Source organism: Bos taurus, chromosome 4 (genome assembly GCF_002263795.3).
Source record: "Bos taurus isolate L1 Dominette 01449 registration number 42190680 breed Hereford chromosome 4, ARS-UCD2.0, whole genome shotgun sequence".
Taxonomy (NCBI): domain Eukaryota; kingdom Metazoa; phylum Chordata; class Mammalia; order Artiodactyla; family Bovidae; genus Bos; species Bos taurus.
This window is the reverse complement of record NC_037331.1, coordinates 49,031,342-49,048,325: the sequence shown is the minus strand read 5'-3', so window position 1 is coordinate 49,048,325 and position 16,984 is coordinate 49,031,342. Positions and strand designations below refer to the sequence as shown.

The following is a 16,984-nucleotide window of genomic DNA, read 5'->3' as shown; positions in this document are numbered from 1 at the left end:
GAGTAAGCGTCTTTTAATTTCATGGCTGCAGTCACCATCTGTAGTGATTTTGGAGCCCACGAAAATAAAGTCTGTCACTGTTTCCACTGTTTCCCCATCCATTTGCCATAGTTACCCTTTTAAAGACCCTTGTTATTGTTCAGCAGCTATGTCCAACTTGTTGCGACCCCATGGACTGCAGCACACTGGCTTCCCTGTCCTCCACTATTTCCCAGACTTTGCTCAAACTCATATCCATTGAGTTGGTGATGCCATCCAACCATCTATTCTCTGTTGCCCCCTTCTCTTCTTGCCATCAATCTTTCCCAACATTAGGGTCTTTTCCAACGAGTTGGCTGTTCATATCAGGTGGCCAAAGTAATGGTGCTTCAACATCAGTGCTTCCAGTGAACATGGAAGGTTGATTTCCTTTAGGATTGACTGGTTTGATCTCCTGCTGTCTAAGGGACTCTCAAGAGTCTTCTCCAGTATGACAGTTTGAAAGCACCAATTCTTTGGTGCTTAGCCTTTTTTACAGCCCAACTCTTACATCCATACATGAATACTGGAAAAACCATAGCTTTGACTAGATGGACCTTTGTTGGCCAAATGATGTCTCTGCTTTTTAATATGCTGTCTAGGTTTATCATAGCTTTTCTTCCAAGGAGCAAACGTCTTTTAATTTTGTGGCTGCACATACCATCTGCAGTGATTTTTGGAGCCAAAGCAAATAAAATCAGACACAGTTTCCACTTTTTCCCCATTATTTGCCATGAAGTGATGGGACCAGATGCCGTGATCTTAGTTTTTTGAACGTTGAGTTTTAAGCCAACTTTTTACTCTCCTCTTTCACCCCCATCAAGAAGCTCTTTAGTTCCTCTTCACTTTCTGCCACTAGAATGGTACAATCTGCATATCTGAGGTTGTTGATATTTCTCCCAGCAATTTTAATTCCAGCTTGTGAGTCATTCAGCCTGGCATTTAGCATGACAAACTCTGCATATAAGTTAAATAAGCTGGGTGACAATATACAGCCTTGACGTACTCCTTTTCTAATTTTGAACCAGTCCATTCAGTTCTAACTGTTGCTTCTTGATCTGCATACAGATTTCTCAGGAGACAGGTAAGGTGGTCTGGTATTCCCATCTTTTGAAGAATTTTCCACAGTTTGTTGTGATCTACAAAATCAAAGTCTTTAGTCTAGTTAATGAAGCAGAAGTAGATGCTTTTCTGGAATTCCCTTGCTTTCTCTATGATCAGATATTTGCAGTTTGATCTCTGGTTCCTATAGCTTTTCTAAATCTAGCTTGTACATCTGGAATTTCTCTGTTCACATACTGCTGAAGCCTAGCTTGAAGGATTTTGAACATTATGTTGCTACCATGTGAAATGAACACAGATCTACAGTAATTTGAACTTTCTTTGGCATTGCCTTTCTTTGGTATTGGAATGAAAACTGACCTTTTCCAGTCCTGTGGCCGTTGCTGAGTTTTCCAAATTTGCTGGCATATTGCATGCAGCACTTTAGCAGCGTCATCTTTAAGATTTTAAATAGCTTAGCTGGATTTCCATCACCTCCACTAGCTTTGTTCAGAGACATGTTTCCTAAGACCCACATGACTTCACAGTCCAGGATGTCTAGCTCTAGGTGAGTGACCACACCTAGCAATGTTTCCAGAGTTCATCTGTGTCATAGGAAGTATCTGAATTTCAGTTCTGTTTATTGCCGAGTAATAATAGTCCATTGCTTATGTGTATCACCTTTCGTGTATCCATTATCCGTTGATGGACACTTGAGTGATTTTCACTTGTTGGTGATTATGAATAATGCTGCTCTGAATGTTTATGTATGAGAGTCATCTGAGTCTCTGCTTTCAGTTACTTTGGGGTGTGTAGCTGGAATTTCAGGGTTCTCCAGCTTCTTGCATTAGTAATTCCTTCCCCTTGTTTTTCCAAAGCACACTGCATGTGACTCTACTATACAGTGTGATGGGTATTTTTGCAAATGATTTCTACACATTCCTGGACCTTATTGGACGAGTTACAGCACTTAGACCATGTCTGGTACTGAGTAGCTGTCGTTACACATCTACTGAATGATTAAATGATGGCATGAAGGAACAAGCACTCAACCTCAGCTGCACGTCATGGGCATGGTGGCTTAATGTGCCAAAACTTGTCTGCACTAAGGCCTGTTTATAATCAGCTTCTAAAGAGAAACAGCTTACTAGTCTCTAATAGGGTGGGAGAAAGTGCAGTATTTAGAGGTGCGACACTGCTGCAAGAAGAGGCTCCGTGGAACAGCTTGAAGTATTTGAAATCCAGCCACAGTGAAATACCAACCACATGCAGTCAGGGTTTGTAGTACATAGTTGAGTGATATTTTCCTCTGGGATTTAAAAAAATATAGATAACCAATAAAAGCATGCAGTGAGTCTCTTCTACCCTGCCTTTAGACATTCCGTCCAGCTGCTATGCTGATAGAACGGTCGTCTGACTTTGGAAAAACCTGGGGTGTATACAGATACTTTGCTTATGACTGTGAGAGCTCATTTCCCGGCATTTCCACCGGCCCCATAAAGAAAGTTGACGACATAATTTGTGATTCCCGATATTCTGACATTGAGCCCTCAACGGAAGGAGAGGTTTGTTTATACTTTTTATTTTCCATGCTATTTACAAATCCAGTTTTTGATCATAGCAAAAATATCAATTGCTCTTATGTTTATTTTTAGGTGATATTTCGTGCTTTAGATCCTGCTTTCAGAATAGAAGATCCTTACAGTCCAAGGATACAGAGTAAGCCTGTTTTCAAATAAAAGCTTGGATGGAAAACAGCAATCATGGGAGAAAGTTTACCCAGACCACTGCTACCCAGAATCTAAATACTCAGTGCTAAATCCACCCTCTTCATTTCCTTCTTTCTCTGCAGTGCTCTACCAGAAGCTCTTGAAATTGGCAATAATCAAAGTCCTCACTGACAGGAACATATTTTGATAAGAGTAAAAGGTTGATGTCATAAGTCCTCAAACCATTATGCTGGTCATATAATACTTTATTTACTTTTTTGTTATATATATGTATGTATGTATGTATATATGTATATAAAAATAACATATGTGTGCTAAATTTCTTCAGTCATGTCTGACTCCTTGCGACCCTGTGGACTGTAACCCACCAGGCTTCTCTGTCCATGGGATTCTCCAGACAAGAATACTGCAGTGAATTGCCATGCCCTCTTCCAGGGAATCTTCCCGACTCAGGGATCAAACCCAAAGCTCTTAAGTTCTCCTGAATTGGCAGGCAGGTTCTTTACCACTAGTACCAACTGGAAAGTCATATATGATATTTGTGTGTGTGTGTGTATGATACATTAATATATATCCTATATATTATGTGTATACGTATATAATTATGTATATGTATAATTAAGGCTTCCCTGGTGACTCACCTGGTAAACAGTCTGCCTACTAATGCAGGCAGACAAGAGACATGAGTTCAATCCCTGGGTTGGAAAGAGACCCTGGAGAAGGAAATGGCAACCTGCTCCAGTATTCTTACCTAGAAAATTCCATAGACAGAGGAACCCATGGGTTTGCAAAGAGTTAGACATGACAGAGCTCACATGCATAATTAAGGTACAGGTTAGCTTCCCTGGCAGCTCAGTCGGTAAAGAGTCTGCCTTTAATGCAGGAGACCTGGGTTCAAACCCTGGGCTGGGAAGATCCCCTGGAGAAGGGAATGGCAACCCACTCCAGTATTCTTGCCTGGAGAATCCCATGGACAGAGGAGCTTGGTGGGCTATAGTCCATAGGGTTGCAAAGAGTCGAACACAACTGAGTGATTTTCACTTTCACTTTTAGGATGTTGCTAACAAAGTGTCCCCCAAAATGCAGCATCTCAAACAAAAAAGTTTATTTCTCTCTTACAGAATTACCCAGAGGGATTTCCAGATAAAGTACTTTTCAACCTGCCACAAGCAAGCAGTCTTACCAGATAAAATACAGGCTGAAACCCTGTTCAATATGAATTTTCAGACAAATGATAAACTATTTTTTAGCATAACTATATCCCCTGTAGTATTTGTGACTAGTATGAGCATATTTCATGCAATATTTGTGGGTGAGGAAAACCATGTCTCATGTGGTATTTGGGGCATATTTGTACCAAAATGATTAGTTGTTTATCTGAAATTCAAATGTAACTGAGCACCTTGTATTTTTATTGCTAAATCAGGCACTTGTAGCCATTAGATCACCTAGGTTCCCAAGTTTCTTGTGGCTTATAGTCTGTGCCCACATGGTGAGACCTGGAAAAACCTCACCTTATCCTTGTACCAACCTGCAAGAGGGGGCAAGTAAAAGGCAAGTGGCTTAGAAGCCATACATCACATTTGTTCACACGCCATTGGCCAAAGTAGTCCCCTGGCTACACGGCAGGAGATGCTGGGAATCCTCTCTGGCTGGTGGCTGTGTGTGTTCTCAAACTCTTGGCCAGGGCTCTTATTGTCAGAGGAAGAAGAAAAGAAAGAATCCTGGGGGAAATCATGGGTCTCAACCTTGCTTAATATGATCAATGAGGGTTGTAGTTCCATTTTCCAGATGAGTCAACTGAGGCTTAGAGGGTTGGACTAACATGCACAAAGTGACTTGGCTATTTAATGTCGGATCCTAAGTGTTCTTGTTATGACTCTTAGTTCAGAGGGCTTTCCATTGTTCAGTAACCATGCTTATGTCCTCACAAAAATACAATTTGATCTTGGGAGGCAGAATGTGCACTAATTAAAAGAATGGGCTTTGGAGTCCAACAGAGCTGGGTTTAAGTTCTAGCTCCAGTATATTCTGTGATCTTAGGCAAGGAATTTATTTAAAACTTTTCTTAGTCTTTATTTTTTCATCTGTAAATGGAGATAATCATATTGACCTTTTGGTTGTTGTGGAAGGAAAATGAGTTAATATATATAAATGACTCACCAAAGCGCCCGACACATAGAAAGTGCTGGATCCGTGAAGCTGTTGCCACTCTTGTTGCTGCCTTCAGCTGTCACTCAGACCTTTTCTAGACTGGGTCCCACACCTCAGAGCGAAGGTGAGGCTCCCTCTCTCCAGCTGCTGAGGTGCAGTCAGCTGAGCAGAGTTGGGGCAGGGTCTTGCTGGTCTTCCCCTAATTTGAACCAAGCCCCCATGGCGCGCACACACATCCTTACCCCCCAGCTCACAGCATGAAAGAGTAGAATTGAAGGACTCCAGGGAAGATTGCCATGAAAGTACTGTTTCCCCACTTAAATTAATTTTTCAAGTGGCCCAGATCATCTCTGGTCCAGAATTTATTCATCCTATCATCAAACACATTTTTTACATGTTTAAATTTTATTAAAAAAATATTTTTATTGGAGTACAGTTGGTTTACCTTGTTGTATTAGTTTCAGGTGTACAGCAAAGTGTTTCAGTTATACATATATTCATTATTTTCCAGATTGTTTTCTCATATAGGTTATCCCAGAATATTGAGTAGAGTTCCTTCTGCTGTATACAGGAAGTCCTTGTTGATTATCTATCTTATATACAGCAGTGTGTGTACGTTAATCCCAAGCTCCTGATTTAGCTCTCCTTCCCCCCACCCCCGCCCCGCCATGTTTCCCTTTGGTAACCGTAAGTTTGTTTTCAAAATCTGTAAATCTTTCTGTTTTGTCAATAAGTTCATTTGTATCATTTTTTAAAATTAGCTTCCACATATAAGCGATATTCTGTCTGACTTCACTTAGTATAATATCAAATATTTAATGGCACGTTCAGCCTTGTGCCATTTCTAAGTGTGCTCTGGGAGACCTGTGCTCCCTGCTCTCAAAATCCAGTTGCGAGAAGTGTCTGCACACGTTCCTTGACCAACACTTCCTGGGTCTCTCAATGGACTCTTAAGTTTGTTCCTTTTGGGTGGTACTTGTTTTACTTGGGGAATGTGCTGCCATTAGAATTCTATTGTGTTTGCTGTTCAATGGCATCAGAAAACCTATTTCTATATTAAACAAGCATCCATTGTAACAGATCATGCTTTGGATTTACTTTGTGATCAAGGGAACAATATCTCTTTAGCTGTCCCTATTGTTCTGAGTCCTCTGAGACTCACTTCAGAAGTGATTGTGCCTCTTACAACAGCAATCAATTTGAGGCTTAGATGTCGTTAAATATGGCAGGAGAGCTCGAAGGGAGCACAGTTGCTCTTCTGAGGACTTCCACAGAGATCAGCTCAAGGGTTTCTAAATACTCCAGCTGCTCTTCAAGTTTGTTTTTTGGCCTCTTGTCAATAGGCACTTGTGCTCGTTCTGTGCAGGAGAAAATGCTGGCATTCAGAAATTCCATTCAGCGAAGTAGTACCACAATTTCTCTGTTTAGTTTTTGCTTTTACAAAGAGCCTAAGTTGAATGCATGGCCTCATAGACTTTCTCTTTCAACCCACAGCTATTTCTATAGTCTTCATTGTATGCCGTGCATATGTTACAAGTATTTAAAATTGTATCTAGGCTTTGAAAGTATCTGATGTATTGGGCAAATGCCCCATTGTCCTGTGTTGTAAATTGTAAGAATCCATCGACAGAAATGAAAGAAAAGCTCAGAAGCAGTTTCAGGCTATGGAGCTAAAAGGGAAGGGCAGGTAGACTGTTTAGTAACTCATGTTTAGCAACTTAGTGGTTAATGAAAATACTGATGGAGAAGGCTATATGACTGTTGCTTTATCAAGTTACTAGAGAATGTAATTGACGGCCCCGCTTCTGTAATAAGCATTGGTCTGTAAACCCAGGAAAAGGAAGGAAAGTTCAAATAAGAGACATTTCTCTACAAGAACCTCTATTTAGGAAAGCAATCTGCCCCAACATCCCAATACTAAACTCCTTTATCTTCATGCTACTGTATTATATTGGTAATTATATTGGTAAATTGTATTGTAAAACAAGGATCAAAAAAGGTGTAGGTTGTAATGGTGCTTCAAAACTTGTTTGAGATGGTCAGTCCCTTGATTATGGTTATCCTATCATGTCAAATCGATTTTAGTAACTTGTATTTCATCTGATTGGTGGGAAATTTCAGGTAGCATTTTTTTCCCTCCAGAAATAAACACAAACATGTTTTCTAACTATCTTACAATAATAATGACAATTAGGGTGCTTTGATAAATTCTTGCCCACCTAAATGGAATTTTCTGATTTTGAGACGAACACTAGTTGCTGTGGGAACCCGATGGTATTGCAGTAGTGTAGATTACTGTGTGCCAGTGGCTTCTGGCAAGCATGCAACTGCATTCTTAAATTTCTCTACTTTCACACTTCTTTCTGCAACATCAGTCTGCCAACAAATCCATCACAGAATATATGTTCTTGCTAAATGGTGATGAGAAGAGAGTAACCTTTCTTCCAGAGACTGTCACTTTAGGCTAAACTTTATTATTACATGCATCTAGATCATGAAAGGGAAGTAAACTTTACATAAGCTATTTTTATTTGTCATGTGTTTCTATAAAGAAGAAAAGTGTTGTCTTAATTGCAAACAAAGTCTTGCTTCTTTGATCAAACTTTTCATCTTCTTGGTGACCTTCGTAGATCTCTTAAAAATTACCAACTTGAGGATCAAGTTTGTGAAACTACATACTTTGGGAGATAACCTTTTGGATTCCAGAATGGAAATCAGAGAAAAGTATTATTACGCGGTTTACGATATGGTGGTTCGAGGAAACTGCTTCTGCTATGGCCACGCCAGCGAGTGTGCCCCGGTGGACGGAGTCAATGAAGAAGTAGAAGGAATGGTAAGTACGTGCTCCAGGAAGGCTTCTCCTTTGTACAGGTGATTCTTAAAAGCAAATTGAAGCTAGTCTTAGCGTAAGCCTTTTTATTTTGAGTTTGTCCAGACTCCCTTTAAATTTAATAGCCTTTTGTACCATTCCAGTGGTTGATTTTTTCATTTTCTGTTTGCTGATTTTCTTGGACTGCAAGAATGTGAGGACTACTCGTTTCACAAACACTGAATTAATTTTTGAAAATTGTGGCTGCAGGCTGCCTCTATGGTATACATTTTATACAACAAGGATTAAAAACTTTTCTCAACTAAAAAAAAAAAAAAAAAAAAACTTTTCTCAACTGACAGTCCAATCTTGAGGAAAGATTAAAAACCACAAGCATTCCAGCCTTCATGCCAGAAAGCATAAATTGACACCAGCCCAGAGAAACTGGAAATTTGAACTTAGAATCACGGCTTACCATTTAGGAGTCAGTGGACTTTGTATCTTGATCTCCAAGTTTCATTCTTTTCCCACTTTTATGCTGTGTTTTCAAATTTTTAAAATTAGTTTTAATCAGCGCTTCCTTGCTTTTCAATGTTCTACTGTGCAGCAAAGTGCATCAACTCTATATATATATATATACACGTGTGTGTGCTAAGGTGTTTCAGTTGTGTCCGATTCTTTGTGACCCCATGTGATCCTCTGTCTGTGGAATTCTCTAGGCAAGAACACTAGAGTGGGTTGGTATGCCCTCCATATGTGTGTGTGTGTGTGTATATGTATCCCCTCTTTTTTGGATTTCCTTCCCATTTTGGTCACCACAGAGCACTGAGTAGAGTTCCCTGTGCTATCCAGTAGGTTCTCCTTAGTTATCTGTTCTATACATAGGATCAATAGTGTATATATATCAATCCCAAACTCCCAATTCATCCTACCACTCCTCCTTGGTGTCCATACCTTTGTTCTCTGCCTCTATTTCTGTCTTGCAAATAAGATTATCTGTACTTTTTTTTTCTGGATTCCACATATATGCATTAATATATGATAATTGTTTTTCTCTGTGTTTTCAAATTATGTAATTTTAAAAAGGGGGACTTGGATACTTGCCAGATGGATAACGTTAGGGTGTTTTTCCAGTTTCTAAATGAATTGATAATTCCTGTTAGAAGAGACCAGAGTTTCAGTCTTTTGCCAAAGGGTCTTGAGTAAGTACATGGCAAATGGAAATTCACATCTCGCTTTCCTGACTGTGCACTGGGGCTTGCACTGGACCATGGGCCTCATGTCTGGATGAAAGGTGTGCCTTGCTTAGTTGCTGTTGACCTTTTCAAAGAGTGTTAGTCCTCACCTACGAAGGTGAAGATGCAGGAATGAGTGTGTTCAGTTGTCTAAAACTTCTGCCTTCTCTTTCCTCCAGTTAGAACTTTTATTGCACAGAGAAAGTTAAATTTTTAACAGAGCCTAAAGGGAGAATAGATCCTTCTGATCTTATTGTTCCATCTTACAGAGAATGCCAGGTAGATGATAATTCTTCTCAGTGTAACAAATCCTGTGTGTAGCTAACCTCTTGTAGTCCTGTCACCCCCATGCATCTAATGGTACATTGTACTCTTGATTCAGATGCTATAGGGTCCTGTGGTGTGGGCTTTGGAACTGTTTTTCAGTCTTTGCAAAATCACCTTATAATTAGAGGATTTTAGTCTGCTAATCACACTCCTGTCGAGGTGGGTTCAAGGGGGGCCTGTCTATCCTGTTTCTAAATTCCATTCTGTAAAAACTAGTGTTAGGTGAGGGATGGGCATACGTGCATATTTGCTGGGTAAGAAGAATTGATTTTTCATTGATGTGCCTCAGGGGCTCGAGTGACAGGTGGTGTGTGCAAAAGAACACATTGTGGGCCCTTCCTCAAGCAAAATAATCTGCTTCTTTTTCTGATGTTTTATATTTTTTTCCTTGAAAATGTAAACATGGCAACTGATTAATTCTTAAAATCTCATTTTGGGTTGAAAAAATGTTTTTTAAGTGCTGAGCCAGAAGTCAAAAACCAGGCAAAGCAAGCAGAGAAAACCTGTCTTTTGTATGGTGTGGGGTAATGGTTGCAGGAAATTGAATTGGTCCTGGTGATGTATACATTTAGTTCTCCATTATAACTTTTGTTGATTCGTATTATACTAATTTTTTTAAAACTTAAAAAAATTCTTAAATGGCTAATTTTGCTCTTCTGTGTTTTTTTAGATCAATACTTCAATAAAAATATTTATTGAGTACCTATTAAACAGTAGAAACTGTTCCTAGAGATGGGAATTAAAGCCATCAAGACAGGACTCACAGTGGGAAGGGACAAAATAAAAACAAAGCAGGACTTTTCCTGATTGTTCAGTGGTTACTACTCCATTCTATCGCTGCAGGGGCCATGGGTTTGGTCCCTGGTCTGGAAACTAAGATTCTGCATGCCTCTTGCAGCCAAAAAATAAGGGGGAAAAAAATTAAAACTGAAACAGAAAATTAGAAAATAAAAACAAAGAAACCCTCATTGTAGTGAGGTAGAGATGAGTATGAAAAAGGTATGATATTTATGACTATGACATTTTCCACTGCTTGTGGGGAAGGTCTGGCCATTACTATATCTCTTACTTGGCTCTTTCCTGTTTTTGTAACTTTCAAGGTTCACGGACACTGCATGTGCAGGCATAACACCAAGGGCTTAAACTGTGAACAGTGCATGGATTTCTACCATGATTTACCTTGGAGACCCGCTGAAGGTCGAAACAGCAATGCTTGTAAAAGTAAGTCTCAGGCAGGGAATTCCCTGGAGGTCCAGTGGTTAGAACTCCAAGCTTTCACTGCCAAGGGTGGTGAAAGTCCCTGGTTGGGAAACTAAAGTCCTGTAAGATATGCAGTGGTACCAAAACAACAAGAAAAAAAGAAGTAAGTCTTAGGCAAAGGGATGTTTTGAATCAGTTCAGACCCCAGGATCCATTTTCTGAGTAGACGTGCTATAATAGTACACTATTTTGCAAAAGGAAGAAAAGTTACTACCCTTTTCCCAGCCTCGCCCTAATACTCCTAGGAAGCCATTATCCACTCAGATTAATCAATTAGCATTTATTAAGCAGCTCCCATGTGTTTGGCAGATGTTGTGTGCCGCCTGTAACATTGCACTTTTTTCAAGGCCAGATGACTGAGAAAAATGAATGAAAACGATGTTGTGGTGGATCCATAAGGTCTAAGAGAGATGGAGTACTTGTCAGCCTTGTTCTGTGCCAACCCAGGTGCCGCCTGTGGCCTCCTTCCATCCATCCATCTGCCATCCCTCCTGGTGCTATTCTCTGGGCAGAGGGGAAGTTTGAAAACCACCACCCTCCCCACCTCACACAGTGATGCTGATAGATGATCATCCCTGCAAACGTGCCTGCCTCTGACCCCACTGAGGACAGAGGGGTTAGGAGTTCAGAAACCAGTGAGGGCTGGAGTGGTCAAGGTTTTTGTTAGTAAGGACAACTAGCTGGGCCCTAGCAAGTAGTTAGGATTGTTTAGATAAAGAGAAGAAAGCAGGGGGAAGGTGGAAGGGAGTTCAGATAAGGAGAATACAAAACACAAGGCTCCTAGGACCTTCTCATGATACCGTGGTTTAATTCATGATTCCATGGTTCCAGGGTTTAATCAAACCAATGCATCCAAGGCAGGATGACACAGTCCCTCCCTTTAGGATGGATAAGACCAGTTGTAGAGCCCTTTGAGAACCCAGTTGAGTTAAGCTTCCTTGTGAGAAGACAAGAGGAGTCGATGAGGATAGCTGAGCACGAGAGGGAGACGGTTAAAGCTGGGTTGGACCAAGAGGACTCTGCCAAACAGGCTAGAGGAGAAACAGACTGACCCAAGAAGACTGGCTTGATGGCTGTTAAGGGTCTGATTCATAGAGCCTGGCCTAGGGTGGTGGTAGGAACGGGGAAGAAGAGAACGCAGCCTTCATACCATGTTCCTCAAAGCCAAGAGCCCAGACAGGCTTCCCCAGGAACATATCGCCTAGAAAACCCTCTGGAGTGATGTATTCCTGTCCTACTCTGCACACAACCCAAACGAGTCCTCCATGCAGTGCAGCCTTCCTGTGGGTGAGCCTGTGAGGGGACTTCCCTCAGAGCTTTTACACTTTTTATAGCCCATTCTCTTCCAAAGAGGGCAAATGAGGTTATTTCATAAAGATCACACTTGGAAGGTTTCCAGCATGGTTTAGGATTTAAACTGATGGCATAAGCAGATGTATTTTTTCCACCGCCAGTTCCTTCTTGTTAGTTGCCGTTTTGCCTGACTTCATCCCCAGTTTCCAAAATGAGCTTCCTTCCCACCAATCCCATCCTGCACTGGTTTTTCTTGTTCAGTCCCTTAGTTGTATCTGACTCTTGGTGACCCTGTGAACTACAGCATGCAGGGCTTCCCTGTCCTTCACTGTCTCCCAGAGTTTGCTCAAAATCATGTCCATTGAGTAGGTGGTGCCATCCAACCATCTCATCCTCTGTCGTCCCCTTCTCCTCCACTGGTAAGTAGATTGAAAAGATTTTTCCTGACGTAGATCTTGTTTTGCAGAGTGTAACTGCAACGAACATTCCAGCTCATGCCACTTTGACATGGCGGTCTACTTGGCCACTGGCAACGTCAGCGGAGGGGTGTGTGATGACTGTCAGCACAACACGATGGGGCGCAACTGTGAGCAGTGCAAACCGTTTTACTACCAGCACCCGGAGAGAGACATCCGAGATCCTAGTCTCTGTGAACGTACGTAGGAGAAGGTTACGATGGGGCGGGGAGAAGGGGGGGATCTGTTTGGGTCACCTTTCAGCTTGAATAGTCGAGTAGTAACCATCCTCCTCTCAGGACTCAGACCTAGCCTTATTTTAGCCGCTATATAGGATGCTGGGAGTGGAAGTTAGTTGGTAATCCAGTCTTCTTTAGTCTATTTTTGTGAAATTTGGAGGGATGAAGGGAACATAGGTGTTTCTGCAGACACACACATTGTGTTACCTGGTGCTTCTCATCCTTCTTAGAATGTACATGTGACCCAGCTGGTTCTCAGAACGGGGGAATCTGTGACAGCTACACGGACTTTTCTGCCGGTCTCATTGCCGGTCAGTGTCGGTGTAAATTATACGTGGAAGGAGAACATTGTGATATCTGCAAAGAAGGCTTCTATGGTTTAAGCGCTGAAGATCCATTTGGTTGTAAATGTAAGCACTTGTGTTAAAAAGTTTGGGAGTTCTCATGTGTACGTAATTCCCATTTTACCTGGCAATTCTTTATCATGTTGATGACTACAGACTCACTTGGCTTGTGTTTCTTTGCTTCATTTTATCTTTAACCAAGCTTGTGCTTGCAATCCTCTGGGAACGATTCCTGGCGGGAATCCTTGTGATTCTGAGACCGGTTACTGCTACTGTAAGCGTCTGGTGACAGGACAGCATTGTGACCAGTGTCTGGTAGGTAAATCCTAATTACATGGGATGGGTGGTTTGTGAATGTGTTCCAGTAGAGAATGATTTTCACAGTTGTTTTGTAGGTTCTGCCTACAAAACACCCTTTTATGTAAATCATAAAAGCCACTCGTAGACAATTCACAAAAGAGAAATTACTAACGAATAATTTTGTCAGGATATTCACCATTACTATTAGAACTGTAAAATAAAACCAGAGTGAAGTACTGTTTTTACAGACAAAACTAACAAGTTTTTTTTTTTAATGGTAATGCTGACTAATAAGTGAAGTCATAGTGAGAGGCTGGTACTCGAGTGCTGGTGATGAAAATACAGATCGGCTCATACTTTGCAAAAAGCATTTTGGAGATGTGTACCCATTGCCTGTAGAAATGTGCATACCCTTTGACCCAGTAATTCCACATCTGGGGATCTATCCTAATGAAATAATCAGAAAATTGGTCAAAGATGAATTCACTAGAAGACTCATAGCATCTTTTATCAATAGCAAAAAACACTTGGAAGCAACAGTAGGGAAAATATTTAAATAAATTTGGGGGTTTCTATACAGTGTGATGGTTTCCCTGCTGGCACAGCAGTAAAAAAAAATCCACCTGCCAATGCAGGAGATACCAGTTTGATCCCTGGGTTGGTAAGATCCCTTGGAGGAAGAAATGGCAACCCACTCCAGTATTCTTGCCTGGGAAATCCCATGGACAGAGGACCCTGGTGGCCTACAGTCCATAGGGAAGCAAAGAGCTGGACAGGACTTAACAACTAAGCAACAACAAAACAGTATGATATTTTGTTGCTATTGAAAATGACGGTAACACAAGGGGGAAATGCTTATGCTGGTGTCAAAAAAAGCCACAGGATGTGAGTAGTATCTTGATTATGTAGGGAAAAAGTTCATCAAGAAAAACAAAATCTGGAAGGAAGTAGACCAAAAGTTCACTATGGTGATCTGGAGAATATTTATGAAGGTAATTTTTTAAATTATTTTATGTCTTTTATAACATTCTTGTGATTGCTTTCATAATTACTGACTTACTGCCAGAGTAATTCTAAAGAAAATTGGCATATTTGCTGCCAGCTCATGTTAATTTTTGGATGAAGGTTACTTGCAGGGCAAAGAAACTGCTCTGATCTGGGGTTACCATGTGGCTATGTGCAATCTTCTCTGACCCCAGTGACCTGCAGCTTGCGGTTCTCTATTCTAGAACACTCACGCCTCGTGTAGGCTTTCTGCTTTCACAGTGCAAAAGAACGTTTGGTGGAACGTCGTCCAAAACACGCCATAACTTGTCTCTTGCTGGGTCTATTGTGTAATTACAGGAACCCCTCTTTAGATGTTTAATCTTTTGTTCTGCAGCCAGAGCACTGGGGCTTAAGCAACGACTTGGATGGATGTCGACCTTGTGACTGTGACATTGGGGGAGCCTTAAACAATAGGTGAGTGGAGCTGCTCAGACACTCTTGCGCTCAGTCATCCCCAGGGTCCTCATGACCTCTAGGATGAGGTGACGCTCAGTGTTTTCCTGAGAGGCAGAGAACATTTACCTTTGCTTTGAATCTGTGATAATCACTTTTACCTGTGTTCTGCTGCTGCTGCTGCTAAGTCACTTCAGTTGTGTCTGACTCTGTGCAACCCCATAGACGGCAGCCCACCAGGCTCTCCTGCCCCTGGGATTCTCCAGGCAAGAGCACTGGAGTGGGTTGCCATTTCCTTCTCCAATGTGTGAAAGTGAAGTCGCTCAGTCGTGTCCAACCCCCAGTCACCCCATGGACTGCAGCCCACCAGGCTCCTCCGTCCATGGGAGTTACCAGGCAAGAGTACTGGAGTAGGGTGCCATTGCAAAGATTTTTAAAGATTGATTCATTCCAAGAGTTAGCTTTGAAGCCTTCTCTAGTCTGTTTATGTTTCCTGGTTTTTAATAGTGTTACTTGTTTTGTATTTTACTTTTCTGGTCTGGTTTGTTTTGTTTTTTTTTTTTGGTGACACAGCTTATGGGATCTTAGTTCCCTGACCTGGGATTCAACCCGGGCCATAGCAGTGAAGGTATTGAGTCCTAACCACTGGACCGCCAGGGAACTCCCTTATTATTTTTTAAATTATAAACACAGTACATGCCCATGGCTTAAAAAGATTCAGACAGCTCATGTAGGTATGCTGCCTTTTTTCTCCACTGAGTTCCGTTGCCTTAAAGTGCCACTGTTAGCAATTCCTTGTATGTCTCTAGAAAATAAAAATGGTGCTCAGAATACATCTTAAAACTGACAATTTCTTTCCTCTCATTTCTTTTGAAATAACATGTTGGGTGTTGTTTTTTAAATAGACAGTACAAAGAAATAAAAATTGTCCAGGATTTCCTACTTAGTTGTACAAACTTTTTTTATAAATCAAAATAATATATGTATGTACGTTACTCTGCAACTTGCTTTTTTAATCTAGAGATCTGTTTTTCATATCAGCATCAATTTTATCTCCCTTTTTTTGTATTCTGTCATGTGATAGTGCTATGATTTATTGATTTATTATTATTATTATTTTAAATGTTGTAGAGACTTTCCTCGTGGTTCAGTGATTAAGACTGAGCTTCCACGGCAGAGTGTGTGGGTTTGATCTCTGGTCAGGAACTAAGATCCCACATGGCACGTGGTGCGTACCAAACAGAAATGTTGTGGTTAGTATCCTTGTGGATAATCTTGATGAATGTTTGTAGACATGTCTATAGATTGGATTCCCAGTGATGGAACAGCTAAGTCAAATTACATGTGTATTTTCTATTTTACTGGAGATCTCAGGTTGTTCTCCAGACAGATGGTGCTAATCTGTTTTCTTCTCAACTGGTTACAAAGTACTGTTTTCTCCCATCTCCACCAGCAGCTGGTATCATCAAATCTTTTATTTTTCACCAATCTAAAAGACAAAAAGTGGAGTCCCATTTGATTTGTGTAAGGACTCTTTTCATTTTCTTCTTCGTTATTTCTTTCTTTCTTTCTTTTTTTTTTTTTTTTACAACTTTCAAGTACATTAATGAAAATTACATACAATAATTTTAGGGACTTAAATATGTTGGCATTCCTTGAATCAATGAGATATGATACTCTCCCCGAAATGATCAAAATACACATTTTGGCAAGATGTTAAATTTGTAGGAGTTGGATTTATTACCTTTGAGTCAGAGAGAATTCTGGTCTCTGTGTGTTACTGGATCAGATTCAGAACATCTGGTAAAAATAGTGTAAGTGACTGTTGGGAGGATAGACAGATGTTTCCTTGTGGCCTTGAATCTTGCCTGGGAGAATGTGCTGAGTTCATTGAGTAAGCCTCACGGATTCAAAAACTGACTCTCTAACAAGAAGTTTTCCCAACACTGTAATAGTCTACTTGGGAAGGAATGAGACTTTAAGCAGCAAGAACATGTTCTGTTTGGCCTCTGTAGTTGATTTGTTCTGTTCCAGATCATGTAGTAAACTCTGGACTGCACGAAGCCCTCGGAACTCAGGGTGAATGTCCGTTCTTAGAAAACCGCCAGAGGGGAGGAAGCGAGGATAAGTCCATAAATGCAGAAAGAGACCAGTTGCTCCCTCTGTTAATGAAATCAGTTCTGACTTTCCTTGGTGACTCCCAGAACACATGCTGATAAATCATTCCTTTAGTAACCAAGTCCTCAATTCAAAGCTATCATCACTACGAAAATCCTTCTTAATTAGAGGAAAGCAGCACACTTACTTCTCCAAATTATGTCCTAAACTCAGGAATGTCC

General features: G+C 40.8%; 1 protein-coding gene across 1 annotated transcript in view; it reads left to right on the top strand.

The window, feature by feature from the left end:
• LAMB1 (laminin subunit beta 1) overlaps positions 1-16,984 on the top strand; it is a 76,699-nt gene that overhangs the window by 14,057 nt on the left and 45,658 nt on the right. Inside the window, 8 exon segments of the mRNA NM_001206519.1 lie at positions 2,436-2,624; positions 2,715-2,778; positions 7,574-7,776; positions 10,415-10,535; positions 12,334-12,522; positions 12,792-12,971; positions 13,108-13,220; positions 14,587-14,666. Of these exon segments, the coding sequence (NP_001193448.1) occupies positions 2,436-2,624; positions 2,715-2,778; positions 7,574-7,776; positions 10,415-10,535; positions 12,334-12,522; positions 12,792-12,971; positions 13,108-13,220; positions 14,587-14,666 (1,139 nt within the window).